The sequence below is a fragment of the Lissotriton vulgaris genome, chromosome 4_1, assembly GCF_964263255.1.
Source record: "Lissotriton vulgaris chromosome 4_1, aLisVul1.2, whole genome shotgun sequence".
Taxonomy (NCBI): Eukaryota; Metazoa; Chordata; class Amphibia; order Caudata; family Salamandridae; genus Lissotriton; species Lissotriton vulgaris.
Window position 1 is genome coordinate 220,687,187 of NC_141691.1, and position 26,913 is coordinate 220,714,099.

General features: G+C 49.5%; 1 protein-coding gene across 1 annotated transcript in view; it reads left to right on the top strand.

Moving 5' to 3' along the window:
* The window catches only part of CUL4B (cullin 4B), a 938,104-nt gene extending 912,074 nt beyond the window's left edge, over positions 1-26,030 (top strand). Inside the window, exon 21 of the mRNA XM_086918515.1 lies at positions 23,639-26,030. Within this exon, the coding sequence (XP_086774641.1) occupies positions 23,639-23,734 (96 nt within the window). The 3' untranslated portion in view covers positions 23,735-26,030. The remainder of the gene's footprint in view (positions 1-23,638) is intronic.
* Positions 26,031-26,913: the final 883 nt, after the last annotated feature.

Below are 26,913 nucleotides of genomic sequence, written 5' to 3' on the forward strand. Positions count from 1 at the left end.
CGGACTACGCCAGGGTGGAGTTGTGTGATTCCGTCCCCCCGGCGCGCAGTGATGCTGTGGCAAAATCTCCTTTGCCACAGCATCTCTGCGCTCCGGGGGTAGTACCACGTGACTCCGCCCTGGCGTCCGCTGGTTTGATGTCAGCGAGGTCACAAAAGCCCCACCCCGGCGCTGACGTCAGTTTCCTTCTTTTCCAGGTGCAACGCGGATCCGGATCGTGTCCCTGACTTATTTTCCGGCCTTCTTTTCACACTTTTACGTTGAGGAAGAGTGTGCGAATGCTTCGGGCTTCAAGACGTGTACTTCTAGTACGCATCCGATGTCGGCGACGGACCCTCACCCGATTTGTATGTGGTGTTTGGGCAAGCACCATGATTCTACGGACTGTGACGCTTGCCAGCATCTGAAGCGAAGTTCCGACGGGAGCGCTGGATGAAACGACTTTTGGCCCGCTTGTCCAGATCGGTCTTGTCACTGCGTCCGTCACCTACCTCGGAAGGGTCCAGAAACCACCGATTCCGACTATGGCATTGTCCTTCGCGGAGGCCCCATGGGCGTCGCTTGCCCATCGGTAAGTCTTATAGCTTGTCACCGAGGCCTGGTCCCCATCGTGCAGAGGGCGCGGGTTCCCCTCGGGACATGCGGCCTCGCTCATCGCCACCCTACCTGCCGTTTCCTGGCGTCGGGGCGACTAGGGCCCAAATGGAGGTGCCGATGATTTGGGCTTCAGGTGTTGGGGTGTGGTGTTGTCAAGGTTACCCTCTTCGACCCATGGCATCTCTGCCTCACCGCAAATAGCCGATGGGGTCCCTGTGGTGTTGCAAGAGGTCGCCTGGACTCACGGTTCATCCCTGAGCCACCAGGCGGATGCCTTACCAGAGGCCGAGCCGACTCCTACCCGGGATCGACGGCTTTCCTCCCCAACCCTGGCAGCACCGCAGGTGGTGGCTAGGGTCCGGGGTGCCTCCCTGGGTGCCTCTCGGCCCTGTACGAAGGCGGCTGCCTCGTTGGAGTTCGAGTCGGCGCCTTTTCGGCGCAGTTGTTTAGCTACCCCGGCTCCGACCCCTCCCCACTCTCCTAGGATGCAAGTAGTGGTGGAGGTCGACTCGGTGACCGCTCCGGCGACCGCGCCGATCGACGTCGCACCAGCATCTGTGGCGGACTCCATGGCGCCGTGCCGGCATCGGGTCATCGACTTGTCTCCAGAGGTTCCCTCCTCTCCGGAGGTTTGTCATCTCCCAGAGAGGGCTCTTTGCCGTCTCCGCTACCACAACTCTCGGACTCTCTTCCGTAACTCGCTGTTGGTTGCTCCGCAGGCTTCTCCACCTTCCCCGGAGGCCCCTCAGGCCCCCCACTCGTCTGTGGATCTTCAACTACTCAGGGCCTCGCTGTTTCTTCCTCCTGCTGGACTCTGGGATGGACGGCTTAGTTTAGAGCCGTCGCCCATGGAGGATATGCTTCCCTACACCCCCCGCGACGCCCTACAGAGGCGAGTTTAGCTTTTGTCCGGGCCATTTCCACGGCCGCTGGCATTTTGCGAATGGGTGACCCCATTCCCTAGGGATCATTGGTTAGAACTTCTCCACCAGAGCTCTGGTGGATGGGAGCGGCTGCTTCCATTTAAAGCTCCGCTCCACAATTCTCTTCTGGGGGCGTCCTGCCACGGGTGATCCGGTGCCTCAGCCACTCCTACACCGCCACCGTCCTGCTGCGCACGATCCAGTTTGCATTTCTTTCCACCCTTCTACCCAGGGCCCTCTCCTGCAGACTGCTTTTCCTTCCTTGCCTTCAGTGTTGTTTAATCCGTCACGGGAGGCCCGGTGGTTGGATTCATGGGGGCGTAACATCTTCGCTTCCTCTAGTGCTGCTTTGCGAACGCTCTACACACTTTGTGTGTTGGCCAGGGCTACCTCCAGCCTGTGGGATTCTGTGGAGTCCTTTCTGTCTCGTGTCTCCCACGAAGGAGTCCGCGCTGATCTGCCGCACCATCTATTGGTTGGCCGGGAGTTGGCCGCGTTTATTCTCCGTTCTGCCTTGGATGTTGCTGACGCTCTCGGCCGAGCTATGGCAAGTTCTGTGGCTCTCCAACGCCATGCATAGTTGCGGGATGGCGTTTTTCCAGAGAATATTAGGGAGCGTCTGGTTGACCTGCCTTTTGATGGGGTTCTTTTATTTAACACCCACGCGGACTCTGCCATTCAACGGCTCCTTGCGGGGCTCTGTCCTTCTCCCGCTCCGTAAGCTTGGCTTGTTGGTCCTCCGGTGCTTATGGGAGGCTTTATCCCACCTTTTTTCTGGAGACTAGTGTTTCGGTTGGCCAGTATGTGTGTTCTGTGTGGTTTGACGTGCCTTCTGGGTCCTTAGGTTGGCCCCTCTGTACTGTTGGCTGCTGATACAGCCCCTTTGGCCTTTGTGTATTTGTTGGCTGATCGGTAAGCCATCTGTAGTGCTACCTACAAGTCCTTTATGTTCTTGTTCTCTGCTGCTGGATTTTTTCCCTAATATGCGTTCCCGTGTTTTCTTTGGAACGTGTCATACCCTAAGTAGGGTACTTGTAGATATTGTAATGCTCTGTCCTAAGCTGGGAGGGTGTGGACCCATTTTTTCGGGTTCCTCGCCTTTCCTGGCATCCCTGTATACCGTTGGCTGCGGTCTCTTTTGTCTTTGTCTTTGCACCGCTTGCGCTGCTCCAGGTTCTGTCATTCTCAGTATCCACTACATGGCTAGACCGGCTTTGGCATGCTGTCTATGCTGTCTATGGTGTGTTGTGGTGTTTCCGCCTTTTTGTCCAGCGTTTCGGCCTGGTCCTCTGTCTTGTGCTTTAGCGGGGCTACGATTTTCCTAGTATTTTCCTGTGTTCTGGTCGACTGCTTGGGTTCGTCCTACTTATTTCTCCTCTTTCTCTTATGGCTGGTCCCACTTCTTTTCGTGGGTTAGTTTGTGTCTGGAACGGTCTTCCTTTGTGGGTTGTTCTGGATTTCTCTGGCCTTTGCCTTTGTCTCGCGCTTGGGTTGTTCTGGGTGCACTGCTTCATGGGATTTGCCAGCTGCCGGCTGCACACGCCTGCTCTTTCTGGTCCACTGCCGTGCGCCTTGGCAGTACCCTTGTGCTCCTGCCTCTTGTTCTGCTGGAGCTTTGCACAACTGTGTCTTCTCCAGGAATGACGAGGCTAAGTGTGTGCAGCATGACCAGTGAATCAAGTCCTCTCTATCCAGGAGCCAGCTGAGTATAGGCATGCACGCCACACTGCCAATAAAAATCCATAAGCGTGGAAGTGCCCTATTGCTTATCTGGAATATATAGTATATAGTAACACCCACTTCATTGTCCCAGATTTCCTGACATTGGTTAGTCATACTTTCATTAAACCCTCCCCCTTGCGACGTATTCCCCGAGCCGGACGGCCATACATAGGAACTCCATTTCGGGCGACTACTTGTTAAAGAAGACTACCCCGGATACACTAAGCGCCACTGTTGGTCCTCAGATGGACGCAGAAGCAGACGTGTATGTGCCCAGAGTTGAGGGTTTGTCTACCTCCAAAAATCTCTTCTCCCGTAACTCTCTGGGCCAAGTGATACCCTCCCCTGTGGTACCCTTCTTACGCATCCTGTCTAGCAGAGTTTGGATAGCCATGGGTTCAGTGAAGATATATAGTGCTGTTGGGTTGGTGTTGTATCATGTTAGGTTTACAACAACCCTGAGTGGTGTTTTCATGTTGGGTTGTGTCTTGGCCCTTATTATGTATAGGCAGAGGTGTATAAGGCATTTTCCTTTCTCAGGGGCTACTTCTTGGGACAAGTTCAGCCTGTCTGCGCCTACCTGGCTGATGCTTGGGAGCAGACTGTGATCATGTGCTGAAAACATGTTATGTAAAAGGGTGCTGTGCAGTGCATGTGGGGGATACTGGTGTTATGTTTTGTGTAATGGTAGGTGGCGAACGAGAGGTCCCTACGCTGGCACTGTAGCTGCCCATTAATGAATCTCTTTTGAGTCAACAGTTTCTCTGTAGTACTTAAGTGTGAGACTATCCCTAGTAAGCAGATCATACATAACCATACAAGTATACATAACTTTTGTCGTGATACTGCAGTTCGAGGTATGTGTCCCCTGGGAGTCATCTGTGTTCCGGTGGTGGTTTTCTTTCTGACCAGTTCAAAAATATTAGCAGTTTTTAGTTCATGGAGGCTGCGTTGGGAGGGTGTTCAACCACTTATTGGAGAGGTGGATCCACATACTTTTTACCTCCAGCTAGAGGACTATTGGTGTTGAAAAACCGCCCGCTATGGCCGCTCAAACCTAGCCGCTTTCTTACAAAGTTTCAAACCTACACATCTTATTCAGGCTGAGGTGTTGGATATGGCAGTTTGACGTTGGTGCTCTTAGATTTTCTGTGGCTGACATTTTTGGACATCAACCTAGCAGTCTTTGTTAATTCTGATAAGTATACATGCAGCTCATCACCCAAAGCTTTGGAGCTAGCCTCCACATTAACCTAGCCCCAATTGGTGGGATGGGCATCCCTATGAGTCTACCAGTCGCAATCTGGTGTGGTCTGAGATGGTAATCGCTGCTAGGTGTGTTTATCTGAAAGAGACACGTTAGTGGTAGATTCTTTACCTTAGAATATCCCCAGGCGTCAGACTGGCTCTGGAAAGTTTTGGTTAGCAGTACCCTTGCGCGGACGTCGCTGGCGTCGTATGCGCCGAGATGGCGTCTCAGAGACTACTTAGGCGCCACCCATGCGCGCTGACGTCAGTTCAATCTTTTTCCGCGCCAAAAGTGCAGATCCAGATTGAGCACGTACCTCAGTCAATTTTTGACTACTTTTTTTAGACTTTTGTCTCCCCCTCTTGTCTCCTGGTGCACGTAGGGATACCAGGATTTAAGTCTTGTGAGTCGTGCTGCCGTAACATGTCGGTGGGGGACCCCCACGATGTGTGCCTCTACTGCTTGTAGACTGACCATGACTCCCGGGACTGTCGGGAGTTGAGCCATGGCCCGAAGGCCTTGCGGGAGCGGCGCCGGAAGTTGCTAGAGGTCCGGCACTCCTCTCACCGCCGCTCCAGATCTAGGGGCTGTTCACGAGACCGCTCGCGGGACCGGAGCCGTCGCTCCTCTGGCTCTAAGTCTTCTCCTTTGGATTCCGGTAAGGGACGCCATAAAAAGAAGTTGAAGAAGCGTGTTCGCACTCAGACATCCCCCCGTCGCTCCCCAGAGGCGGAAGAGGGGGGCTCCACCCCTGCGGTGCCTCTTGGGGAGTCCCGCAGCCTACCTGCTATACCCTGGTCTGTCGGCGACTCCCGAACAGATGCAAGAGTTTCTTGCTGCCATGGACCGCCTTTTTAGGCCCTGGGCTCCCGCCGGCGCGGCTTCGGGCCCCACGGTCCCATGTCCAGATCTTGTTGGCCCGGCAACACCGCCACAGGCACCAGCCCCAGCCCCAGTCCACAGGATCCTCCGGCGCCAGAAGGTGCAGCGCCGCTGGCCCCAGCGCCACCCTTGCCCCTGGCACCGCACTGGGTGCCGTTTATCCCACCCCTGCCCTCTGACCATTTCGTTCCGGCCTGGGATCCGCATTGGGATATGGCGCCGGCTCGGCTCCGACTGGCTCCGTTTTTGGCCCCGTTCCCGACGCCGCTTGCCCCCTCTCTGGCTCCGGGCCTACTGCCGCCGCCGGCTCCCTCTACTACGGAGCCGGACAAGGACTGTGACAGCTCCGATGACCCTCTTGCCCTGCAGTGTGACTCCGAACAGGATTGGGTGGACGACCTTCATGATGCGAGCGAGCTTGGTGTCTTCTGACCCGGGGTTTGCCTCTCCACCTACTATGGAGGAGGGCGCTTCCTACACCCGGCTGCGGAGGCTCTCCATCTCGACCTCCCTACGGTGGCCCTTAAGACCAACCTCCTTATGGAGGTGCTTCAGACGGTATCTACGTCGTCGGAGCTGCTGCTCCCTTTCAATGAGGCTCTCACCGAAGTCCTCCTGGGCACTTGATTGCGACCGGCCTCGGGGGCACCAGTGGATAAAAACCTCGCTAGGCGTCACCGCCCGGTGTCTAACTTCTCGACCACTCACCCCACGCCAGAGAGCCTGGTCATTCATGCCCTGACATCGCAGAGTGCCTTTCCCACGGCTCCGCCTGATAAGGACTCTAAAAGGCTGGACCAATTTTGCAAGAGGTTTTTCTTCTCAGCCTGCTTGGGGTTGCGGTCGGTTAACATCGCCTGCTTTTTGGGCCATTACTCCCACACCGCGTGGGATTCGGTAGCCGAGGTCTTGCCTCAGTGTTCTGAGGATGTCCAGGCTGTCCTTTCCCAAGCGATTGCGGAAGGCAAGGTTGGGGCGAAGTTTGCCATAAGGTGTGGTTTGGACACCGCTGATTAATTGGGCAGAGCGATTTCCATGACTGGCGTTGCAGCGCCACGCCTGGTTGCGTTCCACTGGGTTCTCACCCGATGTCCAGGGCTCGCTCATGGACATGACCTTTGATGGCTCCCGCCTTTTTGTTGATAAGGCCGACAGTGCCCTGGAGCGCTTTTAAGAGACTCTGGCCATGGCCAAGTCTTTGGGTCTTTCCACAAAGACCCCTGCCACACCTGCATTTCGTTCCTTTAATGGCCAGGGCAAGGGCGCCCAAGCATGCTCCTCCAACAAGCCTGTGCAGAACCAGCCTCGCCGTGGCCGTGGATTCCGCAGGGGCGGGTCTGGTAACCAGCGTGCGGGTCAGTCCACCTCCAACCCCGCTGGTGGGTGGCAGGGTCCGCCGCCACCACCTCCACCACTGGCGCGAAATTACATCGGACAAGTGGGTGCTGCGGATAATCTGCCAAGACTACTCGCTCCCCTTTCTGTCCTCTCCTCCAGCCATGCCACCTCGGTACCACTGCATGTCAGGGGATCATTTGGCTCTTCTCCGTCAGGAAGGCACGGCCCTCCTTCCCAAGGGGGCCATCGATAGCGTTCCCGGTCAGGAAGTAGGGAGATGTTGTTATTCCCTCTACTTTCTGGTCCCCAAGAAGGACAAGGGGGGCCTGCGCCCCATCTTGGACCTCTGGGACGTCAATCGCTTTCTTCGGAAAAAGTTCAAGATGATGACTCTGGCTCAGGTCCTGGCTGCCCTGGACCCTGGAGACTGGATGATATCGTTGGACTTGCAGGACGCTTATTTTCACATTCCCGTCCTGCCGGCCCATCGGCGCTACCTGCGGTTCACGGTGGCCTAACCAGTGCCCCTTGAGTGTTCACGAAGGGGATGGCGGTGGTCACAGCTCATCTGCGCAGGTCAGGGGTGTCAGTCTTCCTCTACCTCGACGACTGGCTGTTGAAGGATTCTCGCCCCAGGCAGTCGTCACACACCTCCAGGCTATGGCCGACCTCCTACATTTGCTGGGGTTCTCAATCAGTGTGCCGAAGTCGTACCTGAGTCCCTCTCAGAAGCTCATTGAAGCAGTTCTGGATTCAACGCTGTTTCGGGTTTATCCTCCCGATCAGCGAGTCCGGGATATTAAGGCTTTGATTCTGCTCTTTCAGTCTCTATCCAGGGTTTCAGTCAGGATGACCCTCCGGCTTCTGGGCCTGATGGCCTCCTGCATCCTGCTGGTGACGCATGCCAGATGTCATATGCGGGACCTAAAGTTCCAGTGGGCACAGCATCAGGACAACCTGTCCGATCACGTCTCGGAGGGCGCTGCACTACAGTTGCAGTGGTGGCTCACGAATTGCGATTAGGTCAGTGGCAGATCCCTCTCCCTTCCCCAACCGGAGCACACAGTGGTGACGGATGCGTCCCTTCTGGGATGGGCAGGCCACATGGGAGAGGCGGAGATCGGAGGCCTCTGGTCTCCAGCGGATCCACGGCTCCATATCAACCTTCTGGAGCTATGTATGATCCAGCTTGCACTGAAGGCATTCCTTCCCTTTGTCCAGGGAAGTGTAGTGCAGGTGTGCATGGACAACACCACTGCCATGGTAGGTGGGGTCGTTGGCCCTATGTCAGGAGGCTCTGCGCCTCTGGACATGGCTGGAACATCAAGGCATTACCTTGGTGGTTCAACACCTGGCAGGTTCTCTGAACGCCAGGGCGGACAAACTCAGCCGCCGGTGCATGGTGGATAACGAATGGAGTCTGAACTCGGACGAGGCGCAAGGTCTCTTTCTGCAGTGGGGATAGCCTTGGTTAGATCTATTCGCCACCAAAGAGAACACGCAATGTCATCAGTTCTGCGTGTTGGAATTTCCAAGGCGGCACTCGCTCAGAGGTGCTTTGAGTCATGAGTGGAGCTGCCGTCTATTGTACCCCTTTCCGCCTATACCACTTCTGCCCAGAGTGCTGAAGAAGATTAGGCGCGACCGGGCCCAAGTCATTCTTGTGGCTCTGGACTGGGCTCGAAGAGTATGGTATCCCGAGCTACTCAGTATGAGCGTCGATCCCCCGATCCGTCTGCCTCTTCGGCAGGATCTTCTGTCGCGGCAGCAGGGGTCGGTCCTGCACCCGAACCTGTCCAGCCTCCATCTCCATGCATGGAGATTGAGCGGCGACAGTTGACACCTTTCGATCTTCCTCCCGAAGTCTGTGATTTCATTCTGGCAGCCAGGCATCCCTCCACCAAAACGGTATAAGCCTGCAGGTGGAACAGATTTGTGGCATGGTGCACAGCAAAGGCTGTGGATCCCCTTTCTGCCCCTCTTTCTGAGGTTCTTCTGTTCCTTCTCTCTTTGGCCCAGCAGGGCTCTGCTCTGGGCACTATCAAAGGTTATCTTTCAACCATCCCCGCCTTCCTACTGCTTCTAGATCAGCCTTCTCTTTTCAAGTCCCCGGTTGTTAACTGTTTCCTTAAAGGCATTACGCATACGTTCCCACCTGTGCCCTTCATAATGCCTCAGTGGGACTTGAATCTTGTCTTGACTTTTCTGATGTGTGCTCCTTTTGAGCCCCTTCATAACTGACCTTTACGTCTTCTCACCTTGAAAACGGCTTTCCTGGTAGCTATTGCCTCTGCCAGAAGAGTGAGTGAGCTCCACGCTCTTTCTTCCAAACCTCCTTTCCTTTCTCTTCATCCGGAGAAGGTGGTGTTAAGGGCCCGCCCTTCTTTATTGCCAAAGGTTGTTACGCCCTTTCACATCAGGCAGACCATAACTTTGCCCACCTTTTTTCCGCATCCTTCCAGGGAAGAGGAGAGGCTTCTGGACCCTAAATGTGCGCTATCATTCTATCTGCAGCGTATGCACCAGTTCCCGATGGATGATCAGATCTTTGTTGGCTACGTGGGCGCCAAAAAAGGTCGGGCTGTGCATAAATGGACCATATCCCTGTGGGTCATTCTGTGCATCAAAACATGTTACTCCTTGGCCGAAAAGGAGCCTTCTGTGGACATGCGTGCCCATTCCACCAGGGCAACTGCAGCCACTACTGCCTTGGGACGCGGCGTTCCCTTGCAGGACATTTGTCAGGCAGCTATGTGGGCCTCGCTGCACACGTTTACCAAGCGCTACTGCCTTGACAGACAAGTTCCGAGAGATGGCTTCTTTGGCCAATCTGTGCTCCGTGACTTCTTGGTGTAATCTTGTTCGCAGACCCACCACCGGGGTTGGTATTGCTGGGGTATCTATTCGAAGGTAAGGAATCTATCACTAACGTCTCTTTCAGATGCACAAGTTACTACTTGTGTAACTATATATCTATAAGAGATATTAGTTAGTGATAGATTCCTTACCGCCCCGCCCATCCTCCCCGTTCTGCGAATTGATTACTAGGGTTAAGGTCATCCGCTGTTAGGGCCCTAGTTTTATGCCCCAATGGTCAGTTTAATGCATGGCTCTGTGTTTCAACGCGGAAAGTCGTGTACAGAACGGACGTCAGCGCGCATGGGTGGCGCCTAAGTAGTCTTTGTGACGTCATCTCTGCGCGTACGGCGCCAGTGAAACTCTTGCATCTGTTCAGGAGTCGCCGACCAACCCAGGTATAGCGGGTAGGTTGCGGAACACACTGGCTCCAGAGGAACAGCAGGGGAAGTGCCCCTGTCCCCCTCGTCCGCCTCCAGGAAGTGACGGGGGGACGTCGGAGACCGAACACGCTTCTTTGACTTCTTTTTCTTGCGTCGCTTACCGGAATCCGAAGGCAAAGACTTAGCGCCCGAAGAGCGATGGTTCCGGTCCCGCGAGCAGTCTCGTGAACGGTGATAGACCCGAAGCTGCGGTGAGAGGAGTGCTTGACCTCCAGCAACTTCCGGCGCCGCTCCCGCAAGGCCTTCGGGGCCATGGCTCGACATATTGTTACACAAGTACTAACTTGTGCTTCAGTGCAAATAAGACCAGGGGTAAACCGTGTAACCATTTCTTCTTGAGGGTGGCACAAATGTTACTATTTTCTTTTTTAATAACCCATTGTGCTTTTATACAGTGCCATTGCTTTGGTAATGGTAAGCTGACGCGAATTTATGTTTTAATCCTATCAGGTTATAGATGTTATCTGACAGACATCTAGCCGCAGATTTCTTAACTTAGAATATCCCCAAGTCCTCTACGTGGGCGGCTGCCCCGTGTGAGGTCGAGCCGGCGCCTTCTGGGCTCTGTTCCTTAGCTGAACCAGATCCGGCTCCGCCCCATTCTCCCAGGGAGCACGTGGTGATGTAGGTGGACTCGGCGACGCCAATGTCCACTCCGGTGCTGATCGACATTGAGCCGGCGCCTGTAGCTGACTCCACGGCGCCATGCAGGCGTCTGGTCCTTGATTAATCTCCGGAGGTTTGTCATCTCCTCGTCGCTTCCTCTCCGGAGACATGACGCCGCATCGTTGCTTTTTCACCCGCGTCTTCCAGGGATGGCTCCTTGCCGTCCCCGCAGCCTCAATCCTCAGACCTCCTTTTCCGCATCTCGCGGTTGGTTCCTCTACCAGCTTCTCTGCCTTACCCGGGGGTCCCTCAGGTTCCACACTCGTCTGTGCATCCCCCACCATTCAGGGGCTGGCCGCTTCCCCCTCCAGCTGGACTTTGGGACGGACGGCTCAGTTTGCAGCCGTCGCCCACAGAGGAATTGCTTTCTCCCCCGCGGCGCCCTACGGAGGCCAGTGTTGCCTTTGTTAGGTCTAATTTCACGGCTGCTGGTATTTTGCAAATGGGTAACCCCATCCCCTACAGATAACCTCTTGGAAGTTCTCCACCAGGGCTCTGGTGGACGGGAACTGTTCCTTCCTTTCGAAGCGTCACTCCACTACTCTCTTCTGGGGACTTGAGGGCGTCCTGCCACGGGTGATCCGGTCCCTCAGCCTCTGCTGCATCACCACTCTCCTGCTCTGCACGACCCAGTTTGTCTTTCCTTCCACCCTTCTACTCCGGGCTCTCTTCTGCGGACTGCTTTTCCGTCCTTGCCTGTGGTGTTTCCTCCGTCACTGGAGGCCCGGTGGTTGGGTTCCTGGGGGCGTAACATCTTCGCTTCATCCAGTGCTGCATTGCCGGTGCTAGACACTCTTTGTGTGTTGGCCAGGGCTACCTCCAGCCTGTAGGATTCTGTGGAGTCCCTTCTTTCTCATGTCTCCCATGAGGGTTCCCGCGCTGATATACGACACCATGTGTTGGATGGTCGAGCGTTGGCCGCGTTTATTCTCTGTGCGGCCTTGGATGTTGCTGATGCTCTCGGCTGGAGACGTTCCTGCCTTGTCTGCTGACTCGAGCCTCAGGCCGATTCAGCTGTCCCCTTCACTAGGTGTGTTCTCCTGTGGAGGGCTTTGCCTCTATTTCTACCTCTTCTCCTTGGAGTTGGGATGATTCTATTCTTCCTCTGTACTCCTCTGCTGTTGTCTGCCCCGCTTTTTGCGGATGTCCCTGGTACGTTGTATGGGCTTGGGGGTATCCTGGCCACCCTTCGCCTCGTCCCTGCTTCCTTCTGCTTGGTGGGGGCTGGACCATCCTTCTTGTCCCCTGTACACATACCCTGCTGGGGCACTGTGTTTCTTCCTGCTGGGAGGCTCTCTCGCAATACCTCCTCCCGTCTGGGTATGGCGAGGGTATCTATTCTATGTTAAGGAATCTGCGGCTAGTAGTCTCTATCAGATGTACGAGTTACTTACCTTCGGTAACGATGTATCTGCGATTCTAGCTGCAGATTCCTTCACAACCCGCCCTTCCTCCCCATTCTGCAAGGACCTTCAGCTTGGTCTTCTGCACTCGCCTGTCTCCGGGTGGTTTTTGTCTTCGGCGAGTGCCTTCTTTCACTTCCTCCCTAGTGGGATGCTCGTTCTGTTTGATCCACTCCTTCCTTTCTGGTGATTGGTTGGTGGGTGACAACCGCGTAGCTAGGGGGGGGCGGGGGGGGCGGTCCGCCCCAGGCGGCACTGTTTTGGGGGTGGCACTGGTGGCCCGTTGCGGCCGCGGCCGCATTTATAATTTATTTGCGCGCGCGGCCCAGTTATGTACAGTGCAGGCCTCTTTGCTTATTCCGACACTGTAACTCGCGGCGGGCGGGGCCTGCCCTCAGCAGTGGTTGCCTACTGGTGCCGCCGGGGAGGGGGAGGGATGTGACCTCACATCCTGGATGTAGGAAGTGAGGTTGGGATTGGTAGGAACTTAAGCGGGAACTCGACCGGAGATGGATTGCTGCGTGCCGGGGGCAGACCGAGTAACTGTCCTGTCCTCGTCCTGGCGCATGAACTCACTCAGTGTGTGTGGACGGTGCTGGGCACATTTACTGGTGTCGTGTTGGACGCGTGCAGCATCACTCATCAGCATGACGCCTGAGTGGCCTCGGCCGCTGTGGAGTCACCGTCACCCCGGAATGCAAATGCCAGGGTAGGAGCCAAGGGGCCCTGTCGGCATACGCTGGCTACAAACATGGCATCATGATATAATTATTGGTCCGCCGGCCCAGCAAGACATATGCCCAACTAGTGCATGTGTCTGATTGTCAATTTCCTGCCTCAGCGTCTGGTGTAGTGTGCACCTGCACGATGCCTAAGACGAAAGCAGTCCAGTGTAATGAATGCCAGAACACGCTGCAGTACTGAGCCCCACTAAGGATAACCACTGCTTCAGCCTGTCTACTATCATGCCAGGACCAACAACATTCAGCTAAATTATCAGAGAAAACTGCATTAGAAAACCGACACCAGTACAGTAAGCGTTTTAATATCTTGACAAATACAAAAGGTATTTTACCCATATTTGTACATACTTTAAACCGTGCATATGATATAAAAACATTATTGTGTTCCCAAGCTGCCCTAAGAACACCTGACTGATAATTTAAACAAAGACAGAAAGTGTATTTCAAAAATAAATACGGACAATTTCATATAAAGTTCCCTTAAAAATTAAGTCAAGGCCTAAGCAAACTGTTAAAGGAATGGTGGCTTGTATTTTTTCTGCAAAAAGTGGCAATCCTAAGTGAGTACCTATTGAGGCCGCATTTAGAGGCCACACTCTCTGCAGCACTGAACCCCTGACAGATGACAGTACGATCATCTTAGAAAGGGGCAGTAGGTGAGTGAACTTCCTTTTCAGGTATTTTATAGTCGTTTCGTCTTTTTGAAACTTCTCATTACTTGAAAGTGTGTAATTTCGGATCTCTATTTTAATGCACTTCATTGCTTGATTTGACTTGTGGAAGTGTCACTGTATGTGTTACATATGTTGTGTTATGTTGCCATTGAATGTCACTCATATGTACAATGAAATCATGAAAATGTGACACATAAGAAGTCAGAAAACCTGCCAGTTTACGTGCTTGAGACGGAGAGACAGTATAATCGCTTAGCTGCACTTGCTATGCTATAAAATGTGCTTTTTCGGATACTGTGTGGTCATAGGATACTGTGTGGTCATGAATGATCAGATTAATAATATCTTCTGAGCAGCTGCAGTTTATGCCATCTGTTACTGAGAACTGCAGTCACCCTTTCATTTCTGGTGCTGTGCAGCAGTTTTCAGATCTTCTCAGTTTCTTGTTGCTCAAATGGGTGTAATTTCTGATATTTAAATGTTTACCTCGTCTTCTTTCCGTGATTTTGCTCTTGAGAAAGTGTCACTCATAATCGTTGAAATGTCACTCACAATTACACAGGAAGTATGAAAATGTCACACATAGCAATCTGAAACCTTGGCAGCTATGCAGTAAGTGGCTGGGTGATTAGTGGCTGGACGATTTGTTGGCTCTGGAGTTTGGCTGCTGCAGTCAGAGAGCAGCAGAACTTGAAGTGACTAGGTGAATGAAGTTCGAACTTAAAGTTCGAACCAACCACCCCTGCCTGCCATAAAGTAGAGACCCTGGAGAGAGTGAGGTAAGAGGTGAGCAACAGTAGCTCAGCTACCTAAGCGTTTTCAGAGGGGTGGGCGGCTGAGTGGCTCATCATGCATAACTGCCAAGGTTTCAGATTCTAATGAATGACATTTTAATAATTTTTTTCAGTGTAATTATGAGTGACATTTCTATGGCAATGAGTGACACTTTCTGGCGAGCAAAATCAATGAACGAAGCTGAGGGAAACTTATAAATATCAGACATTGCACGTTTTATTATACATACATATATTTATCAATATTAACAGACTGCAACAGATGCAGACTACTATAAAAAGAACACCCCCCACTCAAATGTACAAATTTATCGACATCACAAGCATGATGAACTGGGCGGCCCCCCCAGGATTCAAACCAGTTGCCTGCTGGTGGAACAGATTTTGAAGGCACGCGTAGTGAACTCCTTGGCTGCTTCTGTGTCAACATGTATATTTTATTTATTTCACTGATTGAGTGGCAATATATTAGCAAATATGCTTTTTGCATCTTAATTAAACACTGTTTAGCAGTTAGTATCTGGTGGCAGAGGGAGTGTGAGAGAAAACTGTGCTTCCCTATTAAGACCTGACCCTATTATGTAACTGACTGACTGACTGATCTTTGGCAGCTACCTTATGGGATAAGCTGGTTGGGTGAAGAAACACTGTGAGGGGGAGGGGTAAGTAACCAGTAGTGCTGTTAGGTGAAGCAATACAGGGGGAAGAAGAAGCAAGGATCAGGGGGCAACACAGAGAGGAGGAAGTAACGGGATGAGTGGGTACGGAAAAAAGGAGGCCTACCGGAGAGAGAAAATAACGATGGGAGAAGAAACCAACAAAAGAGGGCACAACTTGGGGGTGGGGGAGAAGCTCTAAGGCAAAAAAAGAACACGGGATAAGCACACAGACATTAGGCATCTTGGCGCTGAATATCAGATGTTTATTGTTACCCAACTCAATGGTACTCATTTTATCGACCTCAGATGGATGAAAGGTTTAGTGGACCTGCTGGGATTTGAACCTGTGACCATGAGGTCGAACACAGGCCTCAGCAGTGGGTGCATTAGTCCACTGAGCCACATGACCACTCACGGTCGCTTGCTTCTTACTCTATGGCTTTTCTTCTTCTTCTTGTGTTTGGCCCTCCCAGGGGGCATATGTCTTTATCATCATTTTGATTGGCTCACTCGTATCCTTCCAATGTTCCCATTCAGGGAACTTTTAAACTTTTCCTTTCAGGACTCCATTAGAATGCACATTTTTTAGCTCACTCCCATGTATGCTGCTTCCCTCCTAAACACTGCTTCATTCACACTAACTCCTTGTTGCTCCATCCCATCACCCCCTCCCCAAACTTGTCCAATGCTTTCTGCACTCCTTCTGGCGAGCAAAATCAAGGAACGAAGCTGAGGGAAACATATAAATATCAGACATTGCACCCATTTGTGCAACAAGACTGTCTGAATCATACTGTGTATGCTACCCAATACCGTTCATTAAAGGGCCATCTAGTGAATGAAGTCACAATAGGTATCAATATCCAAGCAGACGTCGCAGTCATCTAATAAACAGCATTCTGGAATGCTTACTGGTGGTGCCCTTTAGTGGTGCAGGAGAGGCCTGTTGCTTTTTCTTCAGATGATGCCCCTTTAAGAGAGAGGCAGCAGCTCGAAGAAGGCGATTTATGATATGATAAAATTATTAAAAGATAATTTCACTGTGGGGGGGAAGGCGGTTCCATCCTCAGCTCATTTATCACTGGTAGTTGGGACAGAGCTGGCATCATAGGTTGAAAACTTGAATGAAACACTGGTTTTCATCAAGCCTCTCCATTCTCTCTCTCTCTCTCTCATCTTTTTCGTCCTCTTCCCCTCTTGTCCCTAATAATTTTTACATCTGGTCTTTTTAGGGGCACACATCCTCTTTCTCTCTACTTTCTTTTTCTTGCCTCAGTCTGTTTCCTTTCACCACTTACGTCTCTTTCCTTTCTCCCTCTTCTATTCCCCCTCCTTCCTCTTGCCTTTCTCTCCTCTTTCCAAACCTTTATTTCTGCCCACTCTTTACTATGCCAGTGTCTCCCTTCCTCCATCTCTCTGCAACTTATATAGCAGAATTATAAATTCAGCTGACACAATGCTTTAATGTGCCAGTGAAAACAAAAATGCTTTTAATTTTCAGAATGCTCATCAGCAGGCACATTCCAAACCACTTGCCAGGCAGCTGACTCTATTCTAGTGGTTTTAAGGAGCACGAGACCGAACAGTTACCTGGGGGCCTTAATGGTGATCAATCAGGTCATGATATTGCAGAGTAGCCCGCTACTCTTCGAAAACGAAGTCCTGAGTTTCCCAGCCAGCTGCCAGTTCCTCTCAGCAATTAATTGTTCACGCAGCTCTCTGATGGATGTCACATGCGGTTTTTCTGAGTCGCCAGATAGATCATGCAGTCTGTGTGTTCTCTTTTGTACTGCCTGTCACCGGTGTATTAAACTGTGAACCCTTGGACCGTGTCATGTATGTGCATTTAACTTGCATGATCGAGGTAACTATTAGCGGCGATACTACATGTCTCTCGGACCGCTTTCAAGTGCTCGTCGGTTTTCTTCCCAAGTACACCCCCCCCCCCTTCCAGGGGCGGCATTCTGAGGGATAGCCCCGGGCGCCACAAGCTCTAGCTACGCCCCTGGTGGGTGAATGGGTACTTCTTCGTCCCTGCACCCTGGTCTTCCAGTGTGGGGCCTACTCATGCTCTTCTCCCTTTTTCTTTGCTTGAAATTTCTGACTCCTCAGCAGTCCTCTGAGTTGGGGTCTCTTGACTGTGCCTCAACCTCCGCTCTTTACAGTAAATGCACATCTCCTTGCTGGTGTTGTCTTGGGGTGAATTGTCGTTACTCTTCCGTTCTGACCTTTTTGTCCCTCATTGTTTATAAACTGGGGTTGCAGGCCCCTTTCGTCTGCTGTGACCAACTTCACATGCTATTCGGCCCCCAGGGATGATGATGTATCTACTTGCAAGGTTGCCTTGCAGTAGCTATGCTCTGCTCTTCCCATCTATGACTTTTGGTGCCACAATGCCTGGCACTCTCCCGGATGGTGCTGTTCCTCACCATTCGTTTCTTTCCTGTTTGTTTATCTGATTTTTTTCACACACTGTTCCCATATTCTCACAGTTTCTGTTTGAGATGCCTCCGCGTTGTGGCGTGGAAAAGTTCTCCGAAGAAAACGAACGTTGGCGTGCCAGGTGGGGCTTACGTGACCTTGCGTGACCTTGCTGACGTCACGCCCGCGGACGACGTCAGGGCGGAGTCACGTGGTACCACCCAGGGCACGCAGAGATGGTGTGGCAAAGAAAAATTTCCGGATCCAGTCTTACGCCTGGGTATAATTCTACGTTAAGGAATCTGCGCCTAGAATCGTCTCTACCAGATACATCGTTACCGAAGGTAAGTAACTCTTACTTCAATGGCAAGGACCTTTTTGACTGCCACGGGGATTCGGCGGTCTCCCGCCTCTTGTCTGGGCTACCGTAAATCTTGTGGCGCGACTTCCTGCCCTATGTTTTTCTTTGGCATAGGCAATGTTGATTGTTGGTTTGATTTTTTTTCAGTTAAAAACCAAAAAGGACACAGACCCAGGTGCCTAGTGCCTGGATAGTGTAAACGGTTGTTCCACCATTTCAGTATTTGTTCAGTAAACCGGATAGCTGGTTTTGTCATCCTTCCGCTCTGAATGTGTGTTTTACCCTATGTGGGGTATTTGCTGGCTATGGGGTGAGTGCCTTAGCCATGGTACGCTCCTATGAAGTCTTCCTCACGGACATCTTTCGGGGGGTCAGGCTGTCCTATTTTTCTGCTGCAATACTCCCGTTAGCAGCACTGTATTGCACTTTGGTTGCAAATGGTTCCAGTTGTTTGTTGTGCTTCTAGGCCTAGGCGTGGGTTCCTTGCCGTCTGGCCTCACTTGCTGTGCCTTGATGAGGTCCTTTCAGCATTGCAGTGATCCTCTGGTCTATAGTGGCTGCTCTTCTTTTGACAGCCACGATCTTTCGGGCCCTTGTTCCCTTCACTTCAGGTGCAGTTCTTTCACATCTGACGCCCTGTCTTCGCTTTGCGCCAGGGACAAAAGCTGCTTTGTGGCACACTTATTACTAATGGCGCAAACCTGGATACACAGCCCTTACTGGGTTTGTCTTTCAAGGTAGCAGATTTGCCATGCCCGTCTCTGCTGTACACTGTCTTATGGCCTCGTTTCCTGGCCACTTTCCTAAAAGCAGTTTTTCCACATTCCCGCTGCTCCTGCGCAGGTGTTTTCCACGCTTCTGCTTCGGGTTCATTCTATAACACTCTCAAGGGGAGTGTTCTCTTCAGGATACTTGCTTCTTGGGTCCCGGGACCTTGAGATTGGTCCTGACTGTTTCCACCATCCTGCCTAGCTCCATCTCCTCCTCTGTCTTGCGGGGGACCGTGGTTCCTCCCGGGCGAGGGGCGTATGTCGCTTCTGGGCCTGGACATTGTCCTGTCCGGTTCGGCTTCCTCATGTCTGTTGGTACTTTTCGCATGCCCTAGTCTATTGTTGTTACGCTTCATTTTTTGATGTCTGCTGTGCTCTTACACAGTAGTATTTTGCTGGCAACGTTCCTTCATGTGGTCTCCGTGGCCATTGACCTGGTCTGCTTGTGCTACAAGTTCTTATATGGGTGTCCGGCTTGCCAGGTATGAGAAAGTGCCATCTTTCCTGCATGGTATGCCCCAACTTTATTCTGAATTGCTGATGTGCTTTGACTGTGTGTGCCCTGGGCTCCTGCCAATCAGGTGCCCAGGGCCTGTGTTCCTTCCCTAAAACTGTTGAAACTAAAACCAATTGGCATCTCTGGCCACATGTCAGCCCCTGGTAAATGGTACCCTAGGTACCCAGGGCATTGTGACCAGAGAAGACCTCTAAGGGCTGCAGCACTTATGGGCCCTGTACCTTGACACACACACACTGCCTTTGCAGGCTGAGTGTCCTGGTGCAGAACTAAACAGAGTCGACATGGCACACATCTCTGTGTCCCATGCCCACAAACACACTGCCCTGGCATACATCAGTCAGCCCTCTAGCTGGGTGCACTATGCCAGTGGTGTGGGCACAGATGCATGAGCCCCTACAGTACCCAGGGCCATTCCTGGGCACTCTAAGTGCAGTGATGCCCTTAAGAGTACATGGTGCTGGGAGGTTGTCATTACGAACTCCACAGCACCATGATGGCTACACTGAAGACTGAGAAGTTTGATATCAAACTTCTCTAGCACATTAAACCCACACTCTTGCCAGTGTGGGATTTAATGCCAAATGCTCTACAGAGGGCATCTTAGAGATGTCTCCTGAAAACTAACCAACTCACAGTGTCCTGACTGCTTGGCTACCGAGGCTGCCACCACCAGACATGTTTCTGGACCCCTGGGTCGAGAGCTTGCAGCCTCTCGGGGTCCTGAAACAATGCACATCCCGGACGAGGTGCCACGCCTACTCCCGCAGTATGGGCAGAGGAAGCTTCAAAGGCATGCTGCCTTTTGTGAGCTTCCCCAGGCAATTGCTGTACTCAGCAACTGGCCTCCACCGGTTCTGACCCCCACTCGGGCGGTAAGACAGGTGGGAAACCCTAGGTGAGGAAAGGGGGTGTCCCAGCCTGTGCCAACTCCACCCCTCAGGTGGGAGAGGCGAGGAAAAGCACAACTCTGGGCTACCACCATCTTGAGGATGGGGAGCCCTGCCCAATCAGAGCTAGTCCCCTGCCCCCTCCCACAGGAGAGGAGCAGGATAGGGGTGTACTCACCCCTGGACAGGGGCCTATTCGTCCCTGCCCTTGACCTACCTGTAACGCCCCTAAATGTAGTATTTGGGGGCACCCTGAACCTCCCTTCCTCGGATCCCGATTTGAAAACAAGAAGAACAGGAAGACCTGCTGCGAACAAAAGGACGACACCAACTGACTTGGCCCCAGAACCCTACAGGCCTGTTGATCCTTGAACCTGCTCCTGCTAAACCTCGGCGTCTCCTGCGGACAGCAACCTTGAAAACCCCGGAGGACCTGCCTGCCTTGCTCATCTAAAAGACTGGGACTACCATGAGCAGTGGTTCTGCTCAAACAGCAATACCCCTGGTGCCAGCCAGGAACCGTGAATCTAGCCCACTCTGCACCCCGAGCCCGGCCTGTGCCTGAGTGAACCAACACCACGAGGATGTCCCCCCGGCGACTGGGACCCGAAGTTCAGTGCCCAAAGACCCTCTTCGACGACCCAGATGACGCCTGCAGCCTCAGAACCAGGGACCCCACCAACCGCGACCAGCTGAGGGTAAGATTTCCCAACACCAAAAGACACCCCTGTACCCGGCGCCCCACGGCCCCCTGTGCCTTCCTTTGGGGTACTTACCTCTTCTCCAAGATCCCAACTTACCTCTCGAAGTGGTGGTCACACCTGAAGAATCTCCGTCCCCGAGCCTGCAGCCTTTGTTCACTTTATAACTTTCCCATTGGATAACATTGAGCGCCCGACTGCTCAAAAGCACCCTGCACCCAGCCGCACGAGTGCCGCTGGAAGTGAAACTACTACCCTACTTCTCCAATTGCCCTGAGTAAGTGACCAGGAGCTCAGCTCCCACAGCGGCGTGGCCTGCCTGCTTGCAGCCACCAACCAAAGGCCCCCTACACTCCATTGGATTGCATTGGGCGTACTCTCTCTGCACCCGGCTGCCCCTGTGCCGCTGAGGGTGTAATAACTGTACCTTTCCGACCCTGGGAGACCCCCGAGTCTATGCCCAGAAACTTAACCTCACCAGTGGAGTACTCACCTGAAAGCCGATAACTCACTTTCCTTCCATAGGCTTACATTGACTGGTTTTCACTGCAATTTCTTCTAAGTGTGGAGTTTTGAAACTTTAAAATATTCATCTAAAATCAGCCGAATAACGATTTCTGAAATACTCACCTGGGATCAGGAGAGAAGCCAGTGCTGTACTTTCTAGCTCAGTTCTGAACTGCAAAAGTAATCCTAACTGTACTTACCAGTTACCTGCATTTTCTCCTATAGGAAACCATTGACTGTTTTTCTCTGAAATTTCTTTTAAGTGTCGATTTTTGCAAATTACAAATATTCTTTTAAAATCGTACCAACTACTGAAACGTAAATACTTGCCTTTCTTAGGTAGAGGTCCCAGTGCTGTACCTAGGAGTCCAGTACTGGATTACAAAAGTAACGAGAACCTACTTTACCTGTGACTTGAATTTCCTTCCCTAGGATAACATTGCTCGTTTTTCACTGAAAAGTTGCTAAGTGTCAACTTTGAAAATACATTTATATTGTTTAACACCTTGGCTGCTAAGGCAATTCTTCCCGGGTGCTGAAATTTTTGAATTGCCATTCTTCATGACGAGCTCAGCTCGTCATAAGCACAGCTCAACTGTGCATCATGACGAGCTGAGCTCGTCATGAGCATCAAAAGGGTTAAAAATTACAACTGTAACCAAAACGCTTTTACTTAACTGTTTACAGCTTAGGTCCTGGAACTGAATCCAGGATCCTGTCCTGTGTTTAGAAAAGTAATCCTGAAAGTAATCAACTGCATTTATGTAGAAAAACCCTTTGAGCTCAATGTTAAATTGTATTTAGAATTGTGTTGCTATTGCAACCCCAGTAACTATTGTACTTAACAAGTCAATTGCTTTTCTGCAAAGTAATTACCCATCGTCACTCATATTGAGAAAAGTATATTGTGATACCTGTTGGTTCTAAAATAAAACAACTCGATCTTTTGATATAAAAAAAATTGGCCTAGAGTTCAGTTCTTGATTGTGTGAAACCTTTTGCTGACTTGAGTGTGTACAACAAATGCTTTACACTGTCCTTTGATACTGCCTTACTGCTCGACTAATCTACCACTTTAGAGAGTAAGGTCAGATCTGACTTTAACCTCTGTTATACCTCTGGAGATAGGGGACTCTATACACACTGTACCTTACTTTGGTCCAGTATATATAGAGCCACTTTCTTACAACTACTAAACCGATTTACACCATTTCTAAAAAGGTAGCTTTCTGAGCCAAGTATTACCTTTTTACCAAATTTGCTGTAATTCCGTTCAGCAGTTTTTGCTATAAGTTTCCTATGCGAAAATGATTTTTTCACCACTATTTTTTTAAATTTCTCAGGAACTACTGAACGGATTTACACCATTTTAAAAAAGGCGCTTTCTGAACCAAGAGCTACCTTTTTGCAAAATTTGGTGTAATTCCGATAAGCAGTTTGGCCTGTAGCAGTATCTAAAATTTCCTATGGAAACTAACATGGGGAAAGCGTATTTTGGGGCCACCCTTTTTTTCTCAGCCCCTGCTGGACGAATCACCCCTAAACCTTCAGGATAGGAGCGGACCGGAGCTGGCCGTACGTTCTGAAAATTTCGCGAAGATTCATCAACCGGCGCCAAAGTTATTGCAAATAGAATGTTGCGGATTTCGTATGGAAAATAGGTCCGGTTCACTGTCAGATCTGTCCTGCCCCTGATGTGACGTCAGGATATATATATATATCCTGACATCACATCAGGGGCAGGACAGATCTGACAGTGAACCAAACAAAGCCCACTACCGATGCTTGGGGAAGTTACTTGGGCCAAGTGGGGAGGCAGAGCCTTCTCCACCCTTGCTCCTAAATGGTGGAACGAACTCCCTTTGGACTTGAGATCTCTCCCGTCCCTTCAGAACTTCCGCACTGCCTTAAAAACCCTTCTCTTCAAGCAAGCCTATGTCTAGGGTCCTAAGTTTTCTTGATCATTCTCTGATCTTCTGTTAGGCGCCTTGATACCTGCGGGTTATTGTTCTGCGCATTATAAATTATTTTTCAATTCAATTCAATTTTTCAATTCAATACTAACCAAAGGTTCCAGATCCAGTCTGGTGCATAGGGAAATTCACAGGGTGAGGATTCTGCTGTTAGATAGTCTGTACCAGAAAAGGCATTACCAAAGGCATGTTACATGTTCATCTGCACCCTCCCTTTTTGGTATTTAGACAGAATTGTAATAGGATTTTTTCAGTGTGAACTTTTTGAGATTTATTGATTTGATATTGAGTAGGGGTGGGGGAGAATCTTTTGTTAGATATGCGTCTCAGAAAAATTGATTCTCAATAATGATGTGCATATCCAACACATGCAGTCATAATGTCTACAATTCAAAGGATTACAAGTAGTAATTGTATTAGATATGTATTGTGTTTAGATATTCAAGTATAGCTAATTATGTGTGGTTTTAAAATTGTATGGTCTTAAAAAAAACAGCCTTTAAACATTTTAAACTGTAACACTGAATATTGAAACTTATTATTTTTCAGCCTGCCGATCTTAAGAAGCGAATAGAGTCCCTAATCGACAGAGACTACATGGAAAGGGACAAAGAGAATCCAAACCAGTACAACTATGTTGCTTAGAGTATTGGCCTTTGTTTTTCTGAGCACTTGGTGTCCTCCTCAAATACCAGTGGATGAACTCGTCTATTGATCCCATTATCTGAGTTTTTATACCACCGATGACTGAATGAAAGCTGTGCAATGGCGAAAGAGTATTGTTGACTTTTTTAGTCAAACCAATGCCCATTTAAAAGTACTATTTACATTTACAAAGAATGCTGTTGAACTCACTGCATGTTGTTTTGATATGCAGAAAAATCTTCGAAAGTACCTTTACTTTGTGGCTTCACTTGTCTCTGGGACTGAAGAACAATATTCTAGAAATATAACAAGTATTTTTCACATTGGCTGTTGTGACCATAGGCTCTTAGAGTAGCCTTTCAGCCATGATGAAGATTGCATGCCAACATTTTGTGCAGATACTTAGTCTGGATTGTGCTAATAACATTATTAGCCCAGAACATACCTTCTGAGGTGCTAACCAAGTAAAATGTATGAGGATAAATGTGTTTCTAGTGAAGGTTCTTCGTAGTGTGAATTCATGAATCTTCGATGCATCTACTGTAGTGTTTGAGTACAAATGGACTGTTTTTGGCTTCTACTGATGTTTAATTTTTAATTATTTACAATGTTTGTAAAACTAAATCTGCGGACAAGAGATGTTGGCCTGTCTATCATTCCTCAAAACCCCCAACAAGCAAAGTAGCAAATAAGGGTTATAAAAAAAGTAGTGTGATATTAAACCACTTCTCAACCCTCTATAAACACATTATATTTTACATTTTAAAACTATTATTTCCATTGGAATGCTGAAGCTTCTTTAGGGCATGAATGTGTTTAAAGTAAGTTAATAATCTGAGTTTGGAAGATGGGCTCTTAGACCTTACCTGTGTCAACGTTGCAGCTAAATTGCTCTACCTCTTTTCTGCTCTCTGCCTGGGTACCACAGTCCAGATGCCAACATCTCTTCTAAAGTGACCTCAACTGAATGATTTGTTTTTCAGAAAGCACAGTGCTGAATAACTGAAAATTAGAATGTATTGGGGCTTGCTTGTTATGGTTTGGGTTAACTGCCTGAAAATGTCTCTTGTCCATTTGCTCCAGACGCTCAATGTTCTGGTCTCAGTAGTCCACAATGTTTCCTTACTTGAACAAATGCTAAAATATACTGAGTTGCCATTGTTGCCTTTTGTTTTTGGTGCACAATGTTAAAGCATTTGTGAAAACCATGGCCCAGAAAAACATTCACTTAACCAGTTTACAGTCCAAGTCTCTTGCAAATGTCTAATCTGCACTAGACTTCCATTGTTACAGATGTTTTTTTTCTTCAAATGTATCTTAAACTGCCTGCATAAGAAATGTTTGATTTGCTAAACATTTTCAAAAGTTGTGGATAAATTAGTATGTATGGTACCAACAATGAGCAGTCCCTCGCTATTTTTTTGCTCTCCTGGTTTTGTTCCTTTGGGATTTTTCCTCTTGAATGTGCCTTGTGGAAAAAATCTTTTTAATAGGGACTTTTTTATTATTATTATTATATTGTGCTCCTGTTGACTTTTCCATGCAGTACATCAAACTGCAGTGTACTGGATGTATAAATGTAATTTTAGTTTTTAACTTCACATCAGTGGTTAAGCGTTCGACTTAAAAGTTCAAAGCACTTTTTCCTTTGACTGCAAATAGTTTCACTCCTTAGTTAACAGAAGGTGCCAAAGTTAATACTGTAAAAAGTAAGTTAAATAGTTCAGGTTCAGATTTTAATCTAGCATCTAATCAGTTATTAATAGCATTTATTATGGCATAACATTCATTTGATGAAAGTTCAGTCAATGTCCCAAAGGCGAGTGTTAACATTGCTTTTTTATTTGTATATACAAACTTGTGTGAAATGATGGTTAAATCATTCCACTTAGTTCTAGGGTATTTTCTTTGAAAATATACACTAATGTTTTTTCAGAGTACAGCAGCATTCACAAATGTAATATACTTTTGTAAACATTCTTTGGGCCTGTGTCTGGAGTGGCAAACTAATCCTGTTACTTTAGAGAAGCTTTACACTTCAGGCAATTGAATATGAGAAATTGTGCTTGTTCGCTATATCAAAACTTAATCGATATGCTGACCAGCAAAAAGGGCATGTGACAGCATTTGCATCCGCTGCAACAAACCTTTTTAATGTTTCATAGTAAATATGAAATGGGTACAGAATCTTTCTAAGATGGTAAATAATGTAAATATATGTCCCTTCAAAGAGTGAGAGAGTCTGTTATCTAGGTATTTTGTGTCATTTAATAAATATTAAAACAGTTTTGTGTTACATTGTTGTCGTAAAACGTGTGTTGTATTGTGGGTACACTTGAATAATCATTACAGTTAACTCTAAATCTAGTTCTACACATCTCCTGGAATGAACAATGTAATTTCTCTCTCTGAAGCTATTGATAGCTTTGGGTATCCTATACCATAGGGTTCTTCAAGAGTTTCACTGAGGGAAAATAACTCTATCTTCTTTACAGATGTAGCAATTAAGTAACGGTGAGACATTATCTCTAGAGTGTTCTAGCTTCCCAGGAGGCATACGTAGGATGGTGCTTTGTTTCAATTACATTCCAATGAAAGGTTTTGATGTAGAAATGGCAAAGAAAAGACCGGACTAGCTGATTGAGTTGGAATATTTTGGAAGACGCATACACAATGAGTCTGGTTTAGTGTCTTTGATGATGACCTTCCATCGCACCCACTTCCTCTTGATATCTTAACTCAACTGTGATATCTTTAAATGTAGCACTTTTGTGGGAGGGTGTTTGCTACTCAAAAATCAGAAAGTACCTTTCTGTGTTGGTCATTTTTCGAACTCTACAGTGCTGCCAGTGTTGGCTCCCCCGCAATGGCAGAGCGTTGCCACACTGCCTGGCTCAGACCTAAGAAATGTAAAATAAAACAGTGCTCTTGCATCGTTTTATTTTACATTTGCCAGCTCTGCCAGAGTGTTGGGAGGTGCGGAGCTTAGGCATGGGAGGGCAGAGGAGGAGTGCTTCATGCACTCCACTCCCAAAGTGTTCATAATGTGTTTTGGCCGGTCGTCTTAGGCCGACCAAAACACACATGCCCACATAGGTTTTCTGCAGCCCAGCTGCATTGAGCAACCCGACTAGAGAAACCCCACGGACTCCTTGGTCTGAGCAGAGCGTCTTCCCTGC